We start from the raw sequence: 17,225 nt of genomic DNA, 5'->3' as shown, positions 1-17,225 counted from the left end.
CAGGTGGCCCTTCTTTTCATTACATCTGTATCTTTGGGATAAATACCTAGTAGTGCAATTGCAGGGTCATAGGGTAGCTCTATTTTTAATTTCTTAAGGAATCTCCACACTGTTTTCCAAAGGGGCTGCACCAACTTGCATTCCCACCAACAATGTAAGAGGGTTCCCCTTTCTCCACATCCTCTCCAATACACATTGTTTACTGTCTTGTTAATTTTGGCCATTCTAACTGGTGTAAGGTGGTATCTCAATGTGGTTTTGATTTGAATCTCCCTGATGGCTAATGATGATGAACATTTTTTCATGTGTTTGTTAGCCATTTGTATGTCTTCTCCGGAGAAGTATCTGTTCATGTCTCCTGCCCATTTTTTGATGTGATTATCTGTTTTGTGTGTTGAGTTTGAGGAGTTCTTTATAGATCTTGGTATCAGCCCTTTGTAGTATCATTTGAGAATTCCATGGGTTGCCGCTTTGTTTTATTGACTGTTTCCTTTGCTGTTCAGAAGATTTTGATCTTGAAGAAGTCCCAAAAGTTCATTTTCACTTTTGTTTCCTTTGCCTTTGGAGACATATCTTGAAAGAAGTTGCTGCTTCCACAGAGGCTAAAGAGCCAAGTGGCTGACTTAAGTTTCCACTTTGTACTTGATTTTTAGCATTTCAAGGTGATATCACTGATCACCACAATCCCTCCTCAAATCCTTTTCTTGCCCCTCTTCCATTCCTGGCACTGTCAAATGATATTCTTTTTTTTTTTTTTTTTTAAGATTTTATTTATTTGACAGAGAGAGATCACAAGTAGGTGGAGAGGCAAGCAGAGAGAGAGAGAGAGAGAGGAGGAAGCAGGCTCCCTGCAGAGCAGAGAGCCCGATGTGGGACTCGATCCCAGGACCCTGAGATCATGACCTGAGCTGAAGGCAGAGGCTTAACCACTGAGCCACCCAGGTGCCCCTCAAATGATATTCTTAAACTGCACCCATGACCATTATTTCCCCACATTTAAAGTCCTTGAGTGGCTTCTAATCACCTCCTGGACATGTCCAAATTCCATGATGTGGTACAGAAGGGGCCTTTGGCAATTTGGCTCCTCCATTACTACCTCCTACCTCCACCTTGGGCTTGGTGCACCCCATGCCATTATACCTCTTCTGCAATTTCCTACATGCCTTGAATGCTTTCCTACTCCTGGTATATTTGGAAAGTATCTACTTCCTGGCAAGATTCAATTAGGTGTCATCTCTTTTATTAAAATTCCCTACTATTACAACCACTATGTATCCACCCCAGAAAGATTGCCAAGTGCCTCTGCTCTCTGCCTCCAGAATGCTGTTCTATCCCTTTACTTGTATATTTTTTTTTTAAAGATTTTACTTATTTATTTGTCAGAGAGAGAGAGAGGGAGAGAGAGCAAGCACAGGCAGACAGAATGGCAGGCAGAGGCAGAGGGAGAAGCAGGCTCCCCGATGAGCAAGGAGCCCGATGTGGGACTCGATCCCAGGACGCTGGGATCATGACCCGAGCCGAAGGCAGCTGCTTTAACCAACTGAGCCACCCAGGCGTCCCTACTTGTATATTTCTTAGCAGACTGCGAACTCCAGAATTCTGGTTTGTTCATTTTTGTGCCCTCATTGATTGCCAAACAGGAGGTTATCAGTAAATATCAGTTTTAAAAAAGCAGACTGTGAGTAGTAGCAAACAACTTGATGCATAAGCAAGACTTCTTTATATAGAAGCTATATAAGGAGGCAGTTCAAGAAAGTGACATGGAATGATCCTTAACTCACCTTCTCATAAGGACACAACAAATTAATAGCTACATATGGAATAATTCCCTTTGGAAAGAACCCGAGTACTGGCTGAACAGCTACTTTACATCAAGGAATAAAAGGGCCACATGAAGACAGGTAGGAGAGGCAGTTACACAATCTTGACAAAATCCCACCATAAGCATGGTGACCCAACATGAGGAGGGGTCTCACAAACATGGAACTCCTCAGTGAGGAGCATGGAGTTTGTACCCCACATTAGCCACCCCATCTCTTAGGAACTGCACCAGGGAAAAGAGTCCCCAAAATGTGTGACTCTGAAAACCAGCAGGGCTTACATCCAGGAGAGCCATAAGGCTATAGGGAAAGAGATTCTGCTCTTAAAAGGCTCAGATGCAGATTCACTCTCCCTGACCAAGTACAAAATCAGCAGTTTGAGAAGAGCCTAGCCCACATGTGAAGAAGAAAAAGTTGCTAATATTAAGGCATCTGCTAGAAGAGCAAAAGCCTGTTAGGAATCTGCACAGGGATGGAGGCACTGGTGGGTAATACTTTTACATTTGCTCTTAACGTTGCTGGTGGCGGCAGAGACCACACAGGGGATGCCCTGGAGCACCAGGCTCTGGTGGCCAGGGGGACTGTATTTCTGGGCTCTATGAATCTTAAACAACCGGATAGACAGTTCCAGAGACACCCAAGAGCTAGGGCAATGCTAATCAATAAGGTTCACTGCTTACATAGGGCCACCTCTTTAATACTGGGATAGCTGTTTTGCCTAACACATAAAAACAAACATAGAGAGTCAAGCAAAATGAGGAAAGAGAGGAATATGTTCTAAACAAAAGAACAAGCTAACCGCCCCCCCCCCCAGGGGAGGACTTTAATGAAATGGAGATAAATAATTTGCCTGATAAGAAGTTAAGTGATGGTCATAAAGAAGCTCACTACACTCGGGAAAAGAATGGAAGCACAGAAAGATTTCAACAAAGAGACAGAAAAGATAAGAAAATACCAAACATAAGTCACAAGCTGAAGAATACAATAACTTAAATGAAAAATACACTGAAAGTTTTAACAGCAGACTAAATGAAGAAGACAAAAGAATTAGTGATCTGGGAGACAGGGCAACAGAACTTAACCAAACAGGAAAGCAAAAAGAAAAAAAATTAAACAAGAAAACAAACATTCCTTAAGAGACCTGTAAGACAACATCAAGAAGAATAACATTCTGATTACAGGGCTTCCAGAGGGAGAGAGAGAGAGAGAGAGAGAAAGGGGCAGAAAACTTATTTAAAGGAATAATGGCTAATAACTTCCCTAACCTGGGGAATGAAACAGACACCAAATCCAGGAAATCTAGAAGGTTCCAAAGAAGATGAACCCCAAAAGACCCACACCAAGGCACATTGTAATTAAAATGTCAAAGTTAAAGACAAAGAATCTTAAAAACTGTGAGAGAAAAATAACATGTTATGAACAAGGGACATCAGGTCAATGAACAATAAATGTAAGATCATCACCAGATTCCTCAACAGAAACTTTGCAGGCCAAAAGAGAGTGGTATGATATATTAAAAGTGCTGAAAGGAAGAAGAAGAAGAAAAAAAAACCAACAACTTCCAACCAAAAACACTCTACACAGCAAGATTATCATTTAGAATTAAAAACGAGATAAAGATTTCTCCAGACAAGCAAAAGCTAAAGGAGATAATCATCATTAAACTGTCCCTAAAAGAAATGTTAAAACAAAGAGCACTAATTAGTAATAAGAAAACACATTAAAGAAAAAATCTCACGGGTAAAGGTAAATATATAGTAAAGAAAGTGGACTAATTACTTATAAAGCTAGTACGAGTATTAAAAGAAATAGTAAAAATAACTATATTAATTAGTTAAGGGACACAAAAGCCAAAGAGATGTAAAATGTGACATCAAAAAAATAAAAATGCAGAGTTTTAGAATATGTTCAAACTTAACTTGCTATCAACTTAAAATAGACAGTTTAATATTTAGGCTGAGCCTCATGGTAACCACAAAGCAAAAGCCTATAATAGATACATAAATGATAATGAGAAAGGAATCTAAGCAGAACACCACAGAAAGTCAACAAATTGCAAGAAATCAAGAGAAGAGGGGAACAGAAAGAAACTACAAAAACAGTCAGAAAAAAAATAAACAAAATGAAAATAAGTACATACCCATACCAACTACTTTAAATGCAAATGGACTAAGTGTTCCAATCAAAAGACAGTTGCTGAATGGATAAAAAGACAAGACTCATCTATGTGCTGCCTACTTTTGATATAAAGACACATACAGACTGAAATGAAGGGATGGAAAAAGGTATTCCATGCCGATGGAAACCAAAAGAGAGCTCGGCAAGCTATACTTACATTAGACAAAACAGACTTGAAAACAAAAACTGCAATAAAAGAGAAGGGCATTACATAAAGACAAAGTGATCAATCCAATAAGAAAATTTAATATTTGTAAATATTTATGCACCCAACATAGAAGCATCTAAATATATAAAGCAAATATTAACAAACCTAAATGGAGAAATTGACAACAGCCAACAACAGTAGGGGACTTTAATGCCCCCACTTATATCAATGGATAGATCATCCAGACAGAAAATCAATAAGGAAATACTGGCTTTAAGACACATATTAGAATTTAAATGGCACATGATCAAGATGGACTTAATAGATATATACAGAACATTCTCTCTGAAGGCAGTAGTGTACACAATTCTACTCAAGTGCGCATGGAACATTTGCCAGGAGAGATCATATATTGGGCCACAAAAGAAGTCTCAATAAGTTTAAGAAGACTGAAGTCATATCAAGTATCTTTCCCAACCATAGTACTATGAAACTAAAAAACAATTACAAAAAAAATTGGAAAAATCACAACTATGGGAGAGATTAAACAACATACTACTGAATAACCAATGGGTCGATGAAGAAATCAAAGGAGAAATTTTAAAAATACCTTGAGATAAAGGAAATGGATAAATAATAATGCCAAATCTATGGGACACAGCAAAAGCAGTTCTAAGACTATAATGATATAGGTCTATATCAAATAATAAGAAAAATATCAAGTAAACAACCTAACTTTAAACCTAAAGTGATTAGAAAAAGAACAGTTAAAACCCAAAGTTACCAGAAGGAAGGAAATAATAAAGATCAGAGTGGAAATAATGAACTAGAGACTAAAAAGACAATAGAGAAGATCAATGAAACTAACAGCTGGTTCTTTGAAAAGATAAACAAAATTGATGAGCATTTGGCTAGACTAAGAAAAAAACAGAGAGGGCTCAAATGTATAGAATCAGAAAATAAAGAGGAGAAATTACAACTGACACAAAAGAAATACAAAGGATCATAAAGGACTATTATGAACAATTATATGCCAACCAATTAGAAAACCTAGAAGAAATAAATTAATTCCTAGAAACATACCATCTTCCAAAACTGAATCATAAATAGAAGAATCTCAATAGAGCAATTACTAGTAAAGAAATTGAATCAGTAATAAAAAAAACTCCCAACAAACAGAGGTCCAGGACCAGATGGCTTCAACCAGTGAATTCTACAAAACCTTCAAAAAAGATTTAATACTAATCCTTCTCAAAGTCTTCCAAAAAATTGAAGAGAAGAGAATACTCTCAAACTCATTTTATGAGGCCAACATTACCCTGATACCAAAACCAGTTAAGGACACACATGAAAAAGAGAAAATTACAGGCCAATGTACCTGATCAACATAGATGCAAAAATCCTCAACAAAATGTTAGCAAACTGAATTCAATAATACATTAAAAGGATGCACCATGATCAAGTGGGATTTAAGCCAGGGATGGAAACATGGTTCAACATTTGTGAATCAATCAACATGAAAAACCATATTAACAAAATGAGGGATAAAATCATATGACTTCTCAAAAGATGCAGAAAAGTATTTGACAAATTCAATATCCACTTATGATAAAACAACAAACTGAGTACAGAGGCAATGTACCTCAAAACAAGAAGAGGTGATTTATCACAAGCCCACAGAACATCATACTCAATGGTAAAAAACTGAAATCTTTTTCCTTGAGATCAGAAACAAGACAAGCATACCCATTCTCACCACTTTTGTTCAACATAGTATTGGAAGTCCTACCCAGAACAATTAGGAAAAATAAATAAAAGTGATCAAAATTGGAAGAAAAATGTAAAACTACCATTATTTATAGATAACACAATTTAATACATAGAAAATCCTAGAGACTCTACCAAAAAAATTAGAATAAACAAATGCAATAAAGTTGGTTCATACAAAATCAATGTACAAAAATCTGTGGCATATTTATACAGTAACCACAAACTATCAAAAAGAGAAATTAAGAAAAAAATTCCATTCATAATGTCATCAAAAAGAATAAAATATGTAGGAACAAATTTAACCAAGGAGGTGAAAGACATGGGCACTATACTATACTATTTTCTGGAAAACATGGTACTTACTGAATGAGGCATTGTTAGCAGTGATGTACATATATTAACTAATTTTCAACCTGTGCAGTAGATACTGTCATTGTTCTCATTGTGCAGATGAAGAAAACAAGGCACAGAAGGGCTAATAAGTGGTAGTACCAGAACTTGAATCTAGACAACCTGGTTCCAGTGTCTTGGAAGCATTAATTTTTCTACTATGGTTTACTATTATATGGAGACCACTCCAATATGCTACTGGCGCCTACTAGATTGTACTCTACTTGAAAACATTGTCTTTGTATTACCAATAAAGGCTAATGCAATAGGGGTTTGATGTATATTTTCAGGATGTAAACACTTTAGAATATGTCTCAAAACACTGATTTGGGTCAAAAATCTCTACTTTAAGATCAAAGGACTCTTCACTGTTTGTAATCTGCTTCTCTGTTAATTAATTAACAAAATATATTAATATATTGTGGCTCTGAGGTTACACTGATACAAATGTTCAAGAAACTAGTAAGCTTCAGAGTGAATCTTCCCTGTACCCCTTCCTCTCCTCTCAATGCTGGTCACCGACACTTTCATATGACGTCAGCCAGTCCAATACCATGCCCACCTTCTTTAAAGTTTGCTTTTGATTTAGTTAAAGCAATTCAGTGTTAACAGTAACAAGTAGGGAGAATTGAATTCACTGGCAACCAATGTTGAGAACCAATGTTTCTCAAGATCCACCAGCCCAGCATTTCCACTAAGTCACCTGAGCCTCTTATGAATATGCAAATGCCTTGACTGCACTCAAACATTTGAAATCAGAATTTCTGGAGGTAGGTCTCGAGAAGCTGCATTTATAACAGGCTTTTTTAGAGAGTCTGGTGCATGTTAAGGTCAAGTTCTATTGACAGAGACTGATAAACAATTTTAGCCATCTTTTGATCTTGTTATTCTCAACTACCTTCTAGTTCTCACTTCCACTTCGACTAGAGCCATTGAAGTAAATCTATTTCTTTCTGTCATATTCCCTTACATATCATAGTCAACACCTTTCTTCTTCCAGGCATTTCCTTTTAATACTTGAATCAATTTACTCTGATCATAGTTCACTTTTTGATGACCATATTACTCAAAGAACCTATATGCAAAGAACACAGGGTTAGGATAACCTCAACACTACTGAACCAACAATTTATGCAGATTATTTTCTCTTCAGTGTCTGAATAAATAAGAAACTCATGGAAAGTAATATGCTTGTCAGCTGATTACTAATTTTTAAGCTCAGTTTATGTGCACTGTCAGAATTTACAAATTCCACTTTGAAATGTGTCTTGAACACATATGAAAGATAAATGAAAAGAGATTTTCTCAAGTTTATAGAAATGAGGTTAATATTAAAGCAGAATAACTTCTTCTAGAAAATTATTATTTAAAATAGCCAACACTATATCATTTAAATTGATACTTAAAAAGAGAATAGTAGTTGTTTTAAAATAATTGGTGCCATACATTTTAATGCATTCTACCAATGGCTGTGGAATCCTTAATGTATTACTTAATGTCTACTCATTGATATAAAGATATCATTAATTATCTTACTATTATATGAAAAGTTTAAGAAAAACACTCCTTAAACTTGATTGTGATTATTACACATAAATATACATTAAGTGCTGAAGACAAGTTTCAACAAATATATGGCAACCACAGTTTTTGAGATTCTTAATGGAAATCAAAAGAGCTTCCTTGTACCTTCCCCACCCCGTTCCTTTTGAATGTGTCGTTCTCTGTCACAATATCCTACTTTATTTTATTTACAGCAGTTACCAATATCTGAATTGTTCTTCCTATGTGTTTACTTGTTTACTATCTGTCTGTTCCACTAAATTACAAGGTCTAAGAAGTGGGAGAGTGCTACTGTCTCATTCATCACTTGCTCCCAGCACTTGGACAGTGCCTGCTACACTTCATGTAAAATACTTTAACCAGCTGATTGACTGACTGAATGATGCATTCAAGTCCTAGCATAAGCAGACTGAGATGAAAGGAGAATCATTTTTAATTCTGTATTATCTAGCCTTCATATATAGTGTTGCTCTTGGAGCAAAATATTTAGAAAAAAAAAATGATATCCATGAAAGCACAGGGAGAGCTCAGTGGAGCTTATTACACTATCATGATGATCCACAACAAAGCATGGAAACCTCCTGCCACTGGCTTGGTTCATAAAAGATCTCCAGTTACTGAGAGATATTGTTGTTAGTAAGTATACAGCAAATACATTTTTTAACTCTTAAGGTTTCTTTTATGGTTTTGTTTCATTTTTATAACCTGGACCTCTGGGATATTATATTCACTATCATAAAATTTTAAAAAATTAAAAAATTATTCCAATTATATCCATTTTTAAGGCTGAGAAACTAGCACAGTTATTATAAATATTTAATAAATACTACATGTTAAAATATCTATTAATTAATAGTCACAACATAAAATAAGTACTATTAAATCTAGTTTCAAAACATATTTCCTTTCTTCAGAATTAGGTGTATTATGGTAGACGTGAAGGAAATGTATCAATTTTTAATTGCTCATTATGTTCAGATTTGACATTAAATATATAGAAGAAAAAAGTATTGGTTACTACTAAGCAAGAGTTCTTGAAAGATGTCAGTGTTGTGGTAAGAAGATGGCATAAATTCCCCATCAACTCACAAGGGTATACTGCTAATATTTGGTTGACCTTCTTAACTAAGTGTAAACAAAAACTCCAAGTTTGTGTTACCCAAGTAGCCTGCTTCCAACAGACTGACTCTGAAGATAAACCAGGGCACTGATATTAACAGCATTGATCTGAGAACTTCTTTACTTTGAAAGCAGCAGATTTTTCATACTCAGACACTTATATTTTCTATTTGTCCCGCAGCCACCTTGATGACTCCCCTCTGCAAAACACATTAAATATGGCTACCAAGTTCAAAATGTAGGGTTCAAACATTAGGTTCATTATACATAAGCATGTGTAGGGAAATGGGACACACGGAGGATAAGGGTGCTGGAAACAAAAAGGGGGAGAAGTAAATAAAGTAAATAGGGAGAAGTCTTCTACCGCCCCCCCCCACCATTTTGCATTTTCCCCACCGCAAATACTATGAATTTTTCCAATCACCTGAAGATCTATACATCACTTCTACTAATTGCAAAAAGTAATTATGGTCATTATGAAATGATAGAGTTGGCTCTAATTCTCATAAAATCCTGACACTATTCAAGACAAAGTATACTTCCGAAGCCATTTTAGTTTTTCCTCACAGATTATTTTTAAGTTGATTTAGAAGGTTTTCTGTATATTTATGACATTTTAAAATGGTTTCATTTAAAAAAAAGAGGATTTATTCACTTATTACTTTAGAGAGAGATAGAGAACATGAGGGGAGGGACAGAGGGAGAGGGAAAAAAGGAATCCCAAGCAGACTCCCTGCAGACTATGGAGCCCGAGGTGGCGCCCCTTCCCACAATCCAAATGGAAATCAAGAGTTGGAAGCTTAACCAACTGAGCCCTTCAAGCACCCCTAAAATGGTCTCATTTAATCCCTACTGGGTTTAGTTCTAAATATATATGATACCATTTTATTCCAAGGGTAACTCATCAAGGATCTTTTTATATCTTTTAGCCTTGGGGTGATGAATTCCAACAATTTATTACCCATAAAATAAAATATCATTGCCTTAACTTGGCCTAATAACTACCTCTTTCATGCTTCATGGGGTCTCAAACCTTCACAAATGGCACAAATATCTCTCGACTCTCAACTTTTATATCCCTCACCGTTATCTATCATGCATTTTGAAACTTCATTATAGATCTGCCAATGAAATGCTAAACTCCTCAAGGACAGAGACTCTATTCTATATCTAGTTTTTTTTTTTTTTAAAGATTTTATTTATTTATTTGACAGAGAGAGATCACAAGCAGGCAGAGAGGCAGGTAGAGAGAGAGAAGGAAGCAGGCTCCCTGCTGAGCAGAGAGCCCGATGCGGGGCTCGATCCCAGGACCCTGAGATCATGACCTGAGCCGAAGGCAGCGGCTTAACCCACTGAGCCACCCAGGCGCCCCTATATCTAGTTTTAATACAGTTGACTTCCCCTATATTCCCCCCTTACAGCACCTTCCCTAGCATATCACGCAGTGGGTACTTCATACCTACTGGGTGAACTAAATGGAATTCTGGAATTTGGTTCATCTCTATACTATTCCCTCTATATACTCTTTCTGATCTCATCATGGCCATTCTCCTAGAAATCCTAACGCTTGAAATGTCTGCATAGGGATACACTATCAGCCTGTAGTCTCACTTCTCTCTAGGGCCATTTATAACCCTGTTATTAAGTCTTTCTGGTAAGTTTTGACTAAAGCACCAATATTATAACTTTGAAGCAATTACATTCCAAACTAAGATTATGCCACTTTATTTCAAAATATCTACTTTAAACAAAAAATTTTGGTTTTTTGGCCACAAAAATAAATTTTCATGCAAAGTATTATTTTAATTCTAACTAAAATTCATTGCAAACATACTTAGTATCATATACACAGAAAAATGCACTGAAAACATTCTTAATTATGTCTCTTTTTTGTTTTGAACAAATTGACTATTTTCTACCTGTGTAAAAGGTAAATGAACAAAAAATTTTTTAACTGGAACTAATAACTGAATAACTTAAAAGTGGACCAAACAACAACAAAATGACGTTGGGCTCTGTGTTAGAGATGTATTATAGATGCACAAATCCCTAAGTAAAATATTGGAGAATGCCTATTATATAATAGTTGATAACCCTGAAAAGCTTTTTGTTTTTAAGAATACTTAAAAGCTTAATTCTATATCCCCTGCTATTATATTTCACTGCCAATTTGAAGAAAATAAATGATTCTAATCTTGGATTTCATAATCCATGCTTAAAACCGCTCTAATGCAGATTATGGGGTAATTATGGTAAATGCCAAAATAATATAATTAATCTTAACCACTTCACTAAATTAAAGTGCCTTATAACAAAAAAGACAGGACAACATGTATAAGCACATACAGTATTGTATAATTAAGGATATTTCAAAAATTCTAAAGCAGCAAATATCAAACTCGTAGAAGAACTTTAAGACACAACTGGAAAAAACTGAAAAATACACACTGTTTAAACTTCCATTAGGGTTGATTTTCACTTAGTTGTCTTATATCAGCAGGTCACTAAAACTTAAAATATGCTTAGTCATTGAGAAGTTATAAAGCCAATTTTTTTAAAGCTAATCATTATGGTAGTTTTAACTGTAGGTTCCTCAGTTTTAGAAACGATGACGTCCCTCCTCTCATCATCACGCACCTGTGCTGCCTACCCACCACAGTACTTGCTCAGTGAATGGCTAGGACTGATGGACTGCCATGTGGCTTGAATAGAATACCTTCAAACAATCACAGATCACATGACAGGAAATGAGTATTCTCTGTGATTGGGGTCAATCCTCCCACAGAAAGAACTTTTCCCCCCAAATACTTTCCTCAACGGCAGGGGGCAGAGGACGGCTGCAGGAAGGACAGGTGAGCATCTGAAATCAATTCACATGGTTCTGCCAGCGAAGTGTGGCCTCTCTTTTTTAAAATCAGTTAGATAAAATGCAATATTTAATGCACAGAGAAGGGTATTTAATTCTACCCCGAAAACGATCCTTATTAGAAAAGATTTATTTCCCCAGATTTGGAGTGATATCTCTTATCCCTTGTTATCTTCTAAAACTGACTCTATTTGGGGCACCTTGGGTGGCTCAATCAGTTAGGCTCAGGTCAGGATCTCAGGGTTGTGAGAACAAGCCTCCTGTTGGGAGTCTACTTGAGATTCTCTTTCCTTCTCTCCCCCTGCCCCTCCCCTGGCTTGCACTCTAACTAATTAAGTAAATAAATAAATGAAATCTTATATAAAATTGGCTATATTTAATAAAGAGAACTCACATTAATATTCTTTCACTTTCTCAATAGTGTAGGCTAATTCCCCTGCAGACACAAGGAATCGCTCTCAGAAGCACATGCACCAGTCTCAGACACATATCTAGTGTAATAAAAGACTTTTTTGAACTGAGAAATACTAACTTTAAGGTTGGATAAGCAGTTGTTGAGGAAGACGTGCCACCTGTTCAGGAACAGTTGCTTCTGACTGACGCAGAGAAGGCAGGTCACCAGGGGGTACAAGGCCTGAGGAGAAAGAAGGTGAGGTCACGAGCTGATTTCTATTTCAACAAACCAGGTAACACACGTTCTCTGGAATCGCTACCTCTCTCCGTGGGCCAGAATAAACAGGACGCTTTATAACCACAAGGCTCAGAGGGGGCCATGCAGAGGCAGGCATTTTGCAAACGCCTTCTGACAACGACGGGGGTGGAATTATCTAGAATTTTAAAGTGTATAATAAGTTTCATGTATAGTAAGTGGAAATCTGATTTACTGATTTAGTCTTTACTTACGAATTTTAAAAACAAACTCATTATTTTAGATCACTCTCAATCATCAGAGAGAAAGCAGGAAGGCACACTGATTTTAAAAATGTTATTGGGGTTTTGCTCATAAACATCTACTGGCTTGTCCTTGTCTGAGAGGTAGGTGTATATATTTTCTTTTGCATTCAATCTTCCTGTAATTAAGGAAGATTCCTAAAAGAAATGTTATTGCATTGGTAAACTCCACCAAGACAAATTTAACCACAGGAGGAATTTGCTTACGTGTGAATAAACAGAGGTGCTACTGTGCTTTTACTGCCTAACTGGGCTGGTTTCCCACAGCAACTGGAGAAGATAGACAAGCTAATGAGCGGCCACCAAAAAATATATATGCAGCCCCCATCACCATTCTGCTGAACCAAACATATACCTGGATGGTGCCCAACGAATTAAGGGTAGGGAAAATTTAAACAAAAATAGAACTGGCTCATCCATTAAGGTGAATTTGCAAAAAAACAATTGCCACAAAGAGATTTAGTGCTTTATGGACCATTAACTTCATTTTTTTATTCACTTGCTTTTAAACTGACTTTGAACTATGCTACCATTGAAGTAGACAGTGAGGACATCCGTCAGCACTGCCAGCAAAGCAACTCTGAACATTAGCTCAAATAATGGTGCCAACGCTCATACTTTGAAGACTGGCGTAAATCATGCCAGTTAACCAGTTACCTAAGTAACTTGCTTCCTCCACACTATCACAATTGTGGCTCACATGCCACGTGTCCATTCATAAACCACAGCTCCCCCCCCCCGCACCACTGAGGGCAAAAGGTTCTGGTAATTGAGACAACTTTTCTGTGCTGCTGCTCTTCAACACAAAAGCTTTCCCAACTACTGTTTTCTCAGCCTTCTGAGAATCTTTCCTACAGGAAATGGTCTCTCTCCCAACTCCCTTTGCTGCCTGCTTCCATTTTGATTTTCAATATCAGGATAGGAACAAACCAGTGAAGACCTCTGGAGATTCAAAAAGGTAAACTATTATTATAAACTTTGACTTTTAGATTTGAAAAAATACTCAAAATTAAACAAAAATCAAGTTAAGCCAGTCTTGAAAATAAACAACAGAATCTTAGGACAAGAAGGGTTGTCTGAGGTGACACTGTCTAATCTCCTCATATTATTGGGATCCGGTTATGGTCAATGTTAAGTACAAGCTCCAAATTTTGAAATGCTCCCTCTTTTGTGGGGAGCTGCAGGTAATGCTCCCATCTGGGGGACCTTTATGACTCTCAAATAAATTTCAGCCTAAGGATTTTAGCCTCTGCAGTTTTGCATTCTCTCAAGTTACTAACCAACGAATGCTTCTTTCGAGAAGAAAGTTCCAGCGTGGTGTCATACAGGCTTTCGACAAAGTTTCTAAGGCAGGGAACATTTACTTCATTTTTAACAGCCTAAAATAGAGATGCATGTTAATATTATATTAATGAAATTGGTGATTCTCTAATCCAATTTGAAGTTCTTAAAAAAAATAAAAACATTAACTTACCGCAGCAACTGGGACAAGAATTTCAACAAAAAGCCCTGCCAAGGCATGCTTGATATCTTTGTCTTTGACCTCGAGGAAATAATGTGCACATTCCTAGGAAGTAGAAAAAAAAACATAAAGGAGGGAGAATAGATTGAAATGTGCACATAAAATGTCCTTAAACAAATTTAAGGAAACAGCTCTTAATTCAATCATACACACTAACATAGCATATTCCTTAATCCACTAAAGAAAAATCACTGAGTTCTAGCATTTATACTTCAGTTCAAAATGGTCTCAATGACATTTTGCAAAACTGGTTTTCTCAGTCTCCTACTTCTCCTACTATGCTGAAAGGACAAAGCATCTACAATCAGGAACAATACTCTTCCACTGACTTACTGGTTGATTCATTCAGACATACACTGCTGACAAATTTCTGTTGACCACCTACTGTGCGTGGGGCCCTAGGTCCTTGATTAACCCACAAACACAGATCCCCAGAGAAGGTAAACATGGTAAGGGAGGCAGAAGATATTAAACTTATTTTGGGACCTGTGACAGCCCCAGGCACAGAGCTGTTTACTTCTTAGCTCTGACATTTTAGGTGTGTTTATTATTCAGATAGTTTCATAAGCAAGTCTGGAATGCTTCCCTCCCCCACCTCAGGCAAGAAACCCTTAGAATAGTTCCTCAAGCAAGACGGTCTTTGCTCTTTGTGTGTGGACTACTATCTATGAAAGGGTATTTCTGGTGGCCCAGAGAATCATTTATTAGGAAAGCTGACCTGTTGAGAATTCCACCAGCCCCTTTCTGCTTCCTGGCCTTTTTGGTAATAATTCTTTATTAGGTATTGTTTTCATGGAAGGGTCTAAGGCTACACATGTTTGTGATGATATGTAAATATTTATATTAGCTATTATACTTGATTTCAGTCAACATTGGGACCACTGCCAATAAAAGTTACTAAAATCCCTACTCTATTGATTCTATACTAAGACAACAGTCCAAGAAAGGCACTGCCAACATGGAGTCATTGAGATGGTTTCCCCAGTGCAGAACGGAGCTTCATGCTTCCTGGAATTATGGTCTTTTTCCTACATAATTTTATATACGTGTGTAAATACTCTTTCAAGTCATTATTCAAGTACATAGATACATGAATTATTCATATGAGAGAGGGATAAACATAGTTAACAGCTACTAAGTGCTTACCATGTACCAAGAATCCTCAGAACCACCTTCTAAGATTAGTGCCATTATTATTGCCCTGCAGAAAGGTAAGTGAGGTGGGGAGGGGTTAAGGGTGACTTGCCCAAGGTCAACGCGCTGGTAAGTGCTGAAGTTTGAATTTAAACCCAAGAAGTTTGATACATGGCATATATTCTTCTTCTTTTGTTTTTAAATAGCTTCACTGAGATATAGTTCACATGATATGTAATTCACCCACTTAAAGCGTATAATTCAATGGCTTTTAGGATATTCACAATTGTACATTTTTTTAAAAGATTATTTATTTATTTATTTGACAGAGAGTGTGAGAGAGAAAGAGAGAGCACAAGCAGAGGGAGTGGCCCAAAGAGGGAGAGGGAGAAGCAGACAAACTCCTGAGCAGGGATCCTGAAGTGGGGCTCAATCCCAGGACCTTGGGATCATGACCTGAGCTGAAGGCAGATGCTTAACCAACTGAGCCACCCAGGGCCCCCACAATGTACCTTTATCACCACAATTAAATTTAGAACTTTTTCATTACCCTTCAGAGAAACTCTCTGGCCTTTAGCAGTCATTTCCAACCTCTCTAATCACATTCCCCTCCTCTAAGCCCTACACAACCACCAATCTTTTTTCTGTCTCTATGGATTTGCCTATCCAAATGGAATTATGTAATATGCAGCCTTTTGTGTCTGACTTCTTCTATTTAGCATAATATTTTCAAGGTACATACATGTACTTTGTAGCATGTATCAGTACTTCATTCCTTTTTATGGCCAAATAATATTCCCTTAGATGAATATACCACATTTTGTTTATCTAGTCATCAGTTGATGACCATTTGGACTGTATTCACTTTTTTGTTATTATGAATAATGCTGCTATGAACATTTGCATTCAAGTTTCTGTGTGAATGTATATTGTCATTTCTCTTGGATATATCCCTAGAAACATGGAATTGCAGGATTACACAGCAATTCTAGATTTAACCATTGAGGGACCGCCAAACTGTTTCCTAAAGTTGTTGGGCCATTTTATATTCCTGCCAGCAGTGTACGAGTGTTCCAATTTCCCTACATTTCCCTACATTCCCTACATTTCTCTACATTGTACCCACACTTCCTGTTATCTGTCTTTTTGGTTATAGCCATTTCAGTGGGTATGAAGCAGTACAGTCTATATGCCTCATCCCTATATCTAAGCTTGACACTGATAAAAACCCTCGCTAGACCTAGTTTCCAGCAGTACTAAAGAAAGTTTCATAAATTCTAATAGAGCCTCATGTTCTGCAAAATCCACATTAGCAACAACTCTTCTGTTAGTATGTAATGAGAAACACTGAATAATTGACACCTAAACCATATATAGTTTGGTTGATTTTTTAAAAACTGATTCTCTTTTATAGTAGGAATACAAAGTTTTCCACATTATTTAAAGTTCAGATGTCTATGAATGTTAACGCAGCCACCTCAATGCTATCAATTATAAAAAGCAAAAAATCAGAGGAGGAGTCAAGATGGTGGAGAAGTAGCAGGCTGAGACTACTTCAGGTAGCGGGAGATCAGCTAAATAGCTTATCTAAAGATTGCAAACACCTACAAATCCAACGGGAGATCAAAGAGAAGAAGAACAACAACTCTAGAAACAGAAAATCAACCACTTTCTGAAAGGTAGGACTGGCGGAGAAGTGAATCCAAAGCGACGGGAAGATAGACCACGGGGGGAGGGGCCGGCTCCCGGCAAGCGGTGGAGCAA

The 17,225-nt window shown here is 37.0% G+C and overlaps 1 protein-coding gene across 1 annotated transcript in view; it reads right to left on the bottom strand.

Moving 5' to 3' along the window:
* LOC111158548 (FRY microtubule binding protein) overlaps window positions 1-17,225 on the bottom strand; it is a 266,086-nt gene that overhangs the window by 146,105 nt on the left and 102,756 nt on the right. Inside the window, exons 9-11 of the mRNA XM_022520645.1 lie at window positions 14,280-14,372; window positions 14,086-14,184; window positions 12,387-12,488 (exon numbers count right to left, since the gene is read on the bottom strand). Coding sequence (XP_022376353.1) covers window positions 12,387-12,488; window positions 14,086-14,184; window positions 14,280-14,372 — 294 coding nt within the window. The remainder of the gene's footprint in view (window positions 1-12,386; window positions 12,489-14,085; window positions 14,185-14,279; window positions 14,373-17,225) is intronic.

The sequence above is a fragment of the Enhydra lutris genome, unplaced genomic scaffold, assembly GCF_002288905.1.
Source record: "Enhydra lutris kenyoni isolate GAN:26980312 unplaced genomic scaffold, ASM228890v2 scaffoldscaffold60, whole genome shotgun sequence".
Taxonomy (NCBI): Eukaryota; Metazoa; Chordata; class Mammalia; order Carnivora; family Mustelidae; genus Enhydra; species Enhydra lutris.
The sequence above is the reverse complement of the archived record's forward strand: the minus strand, read 5'-3'. Positions and strand labels throughout refer to the sequence as shown.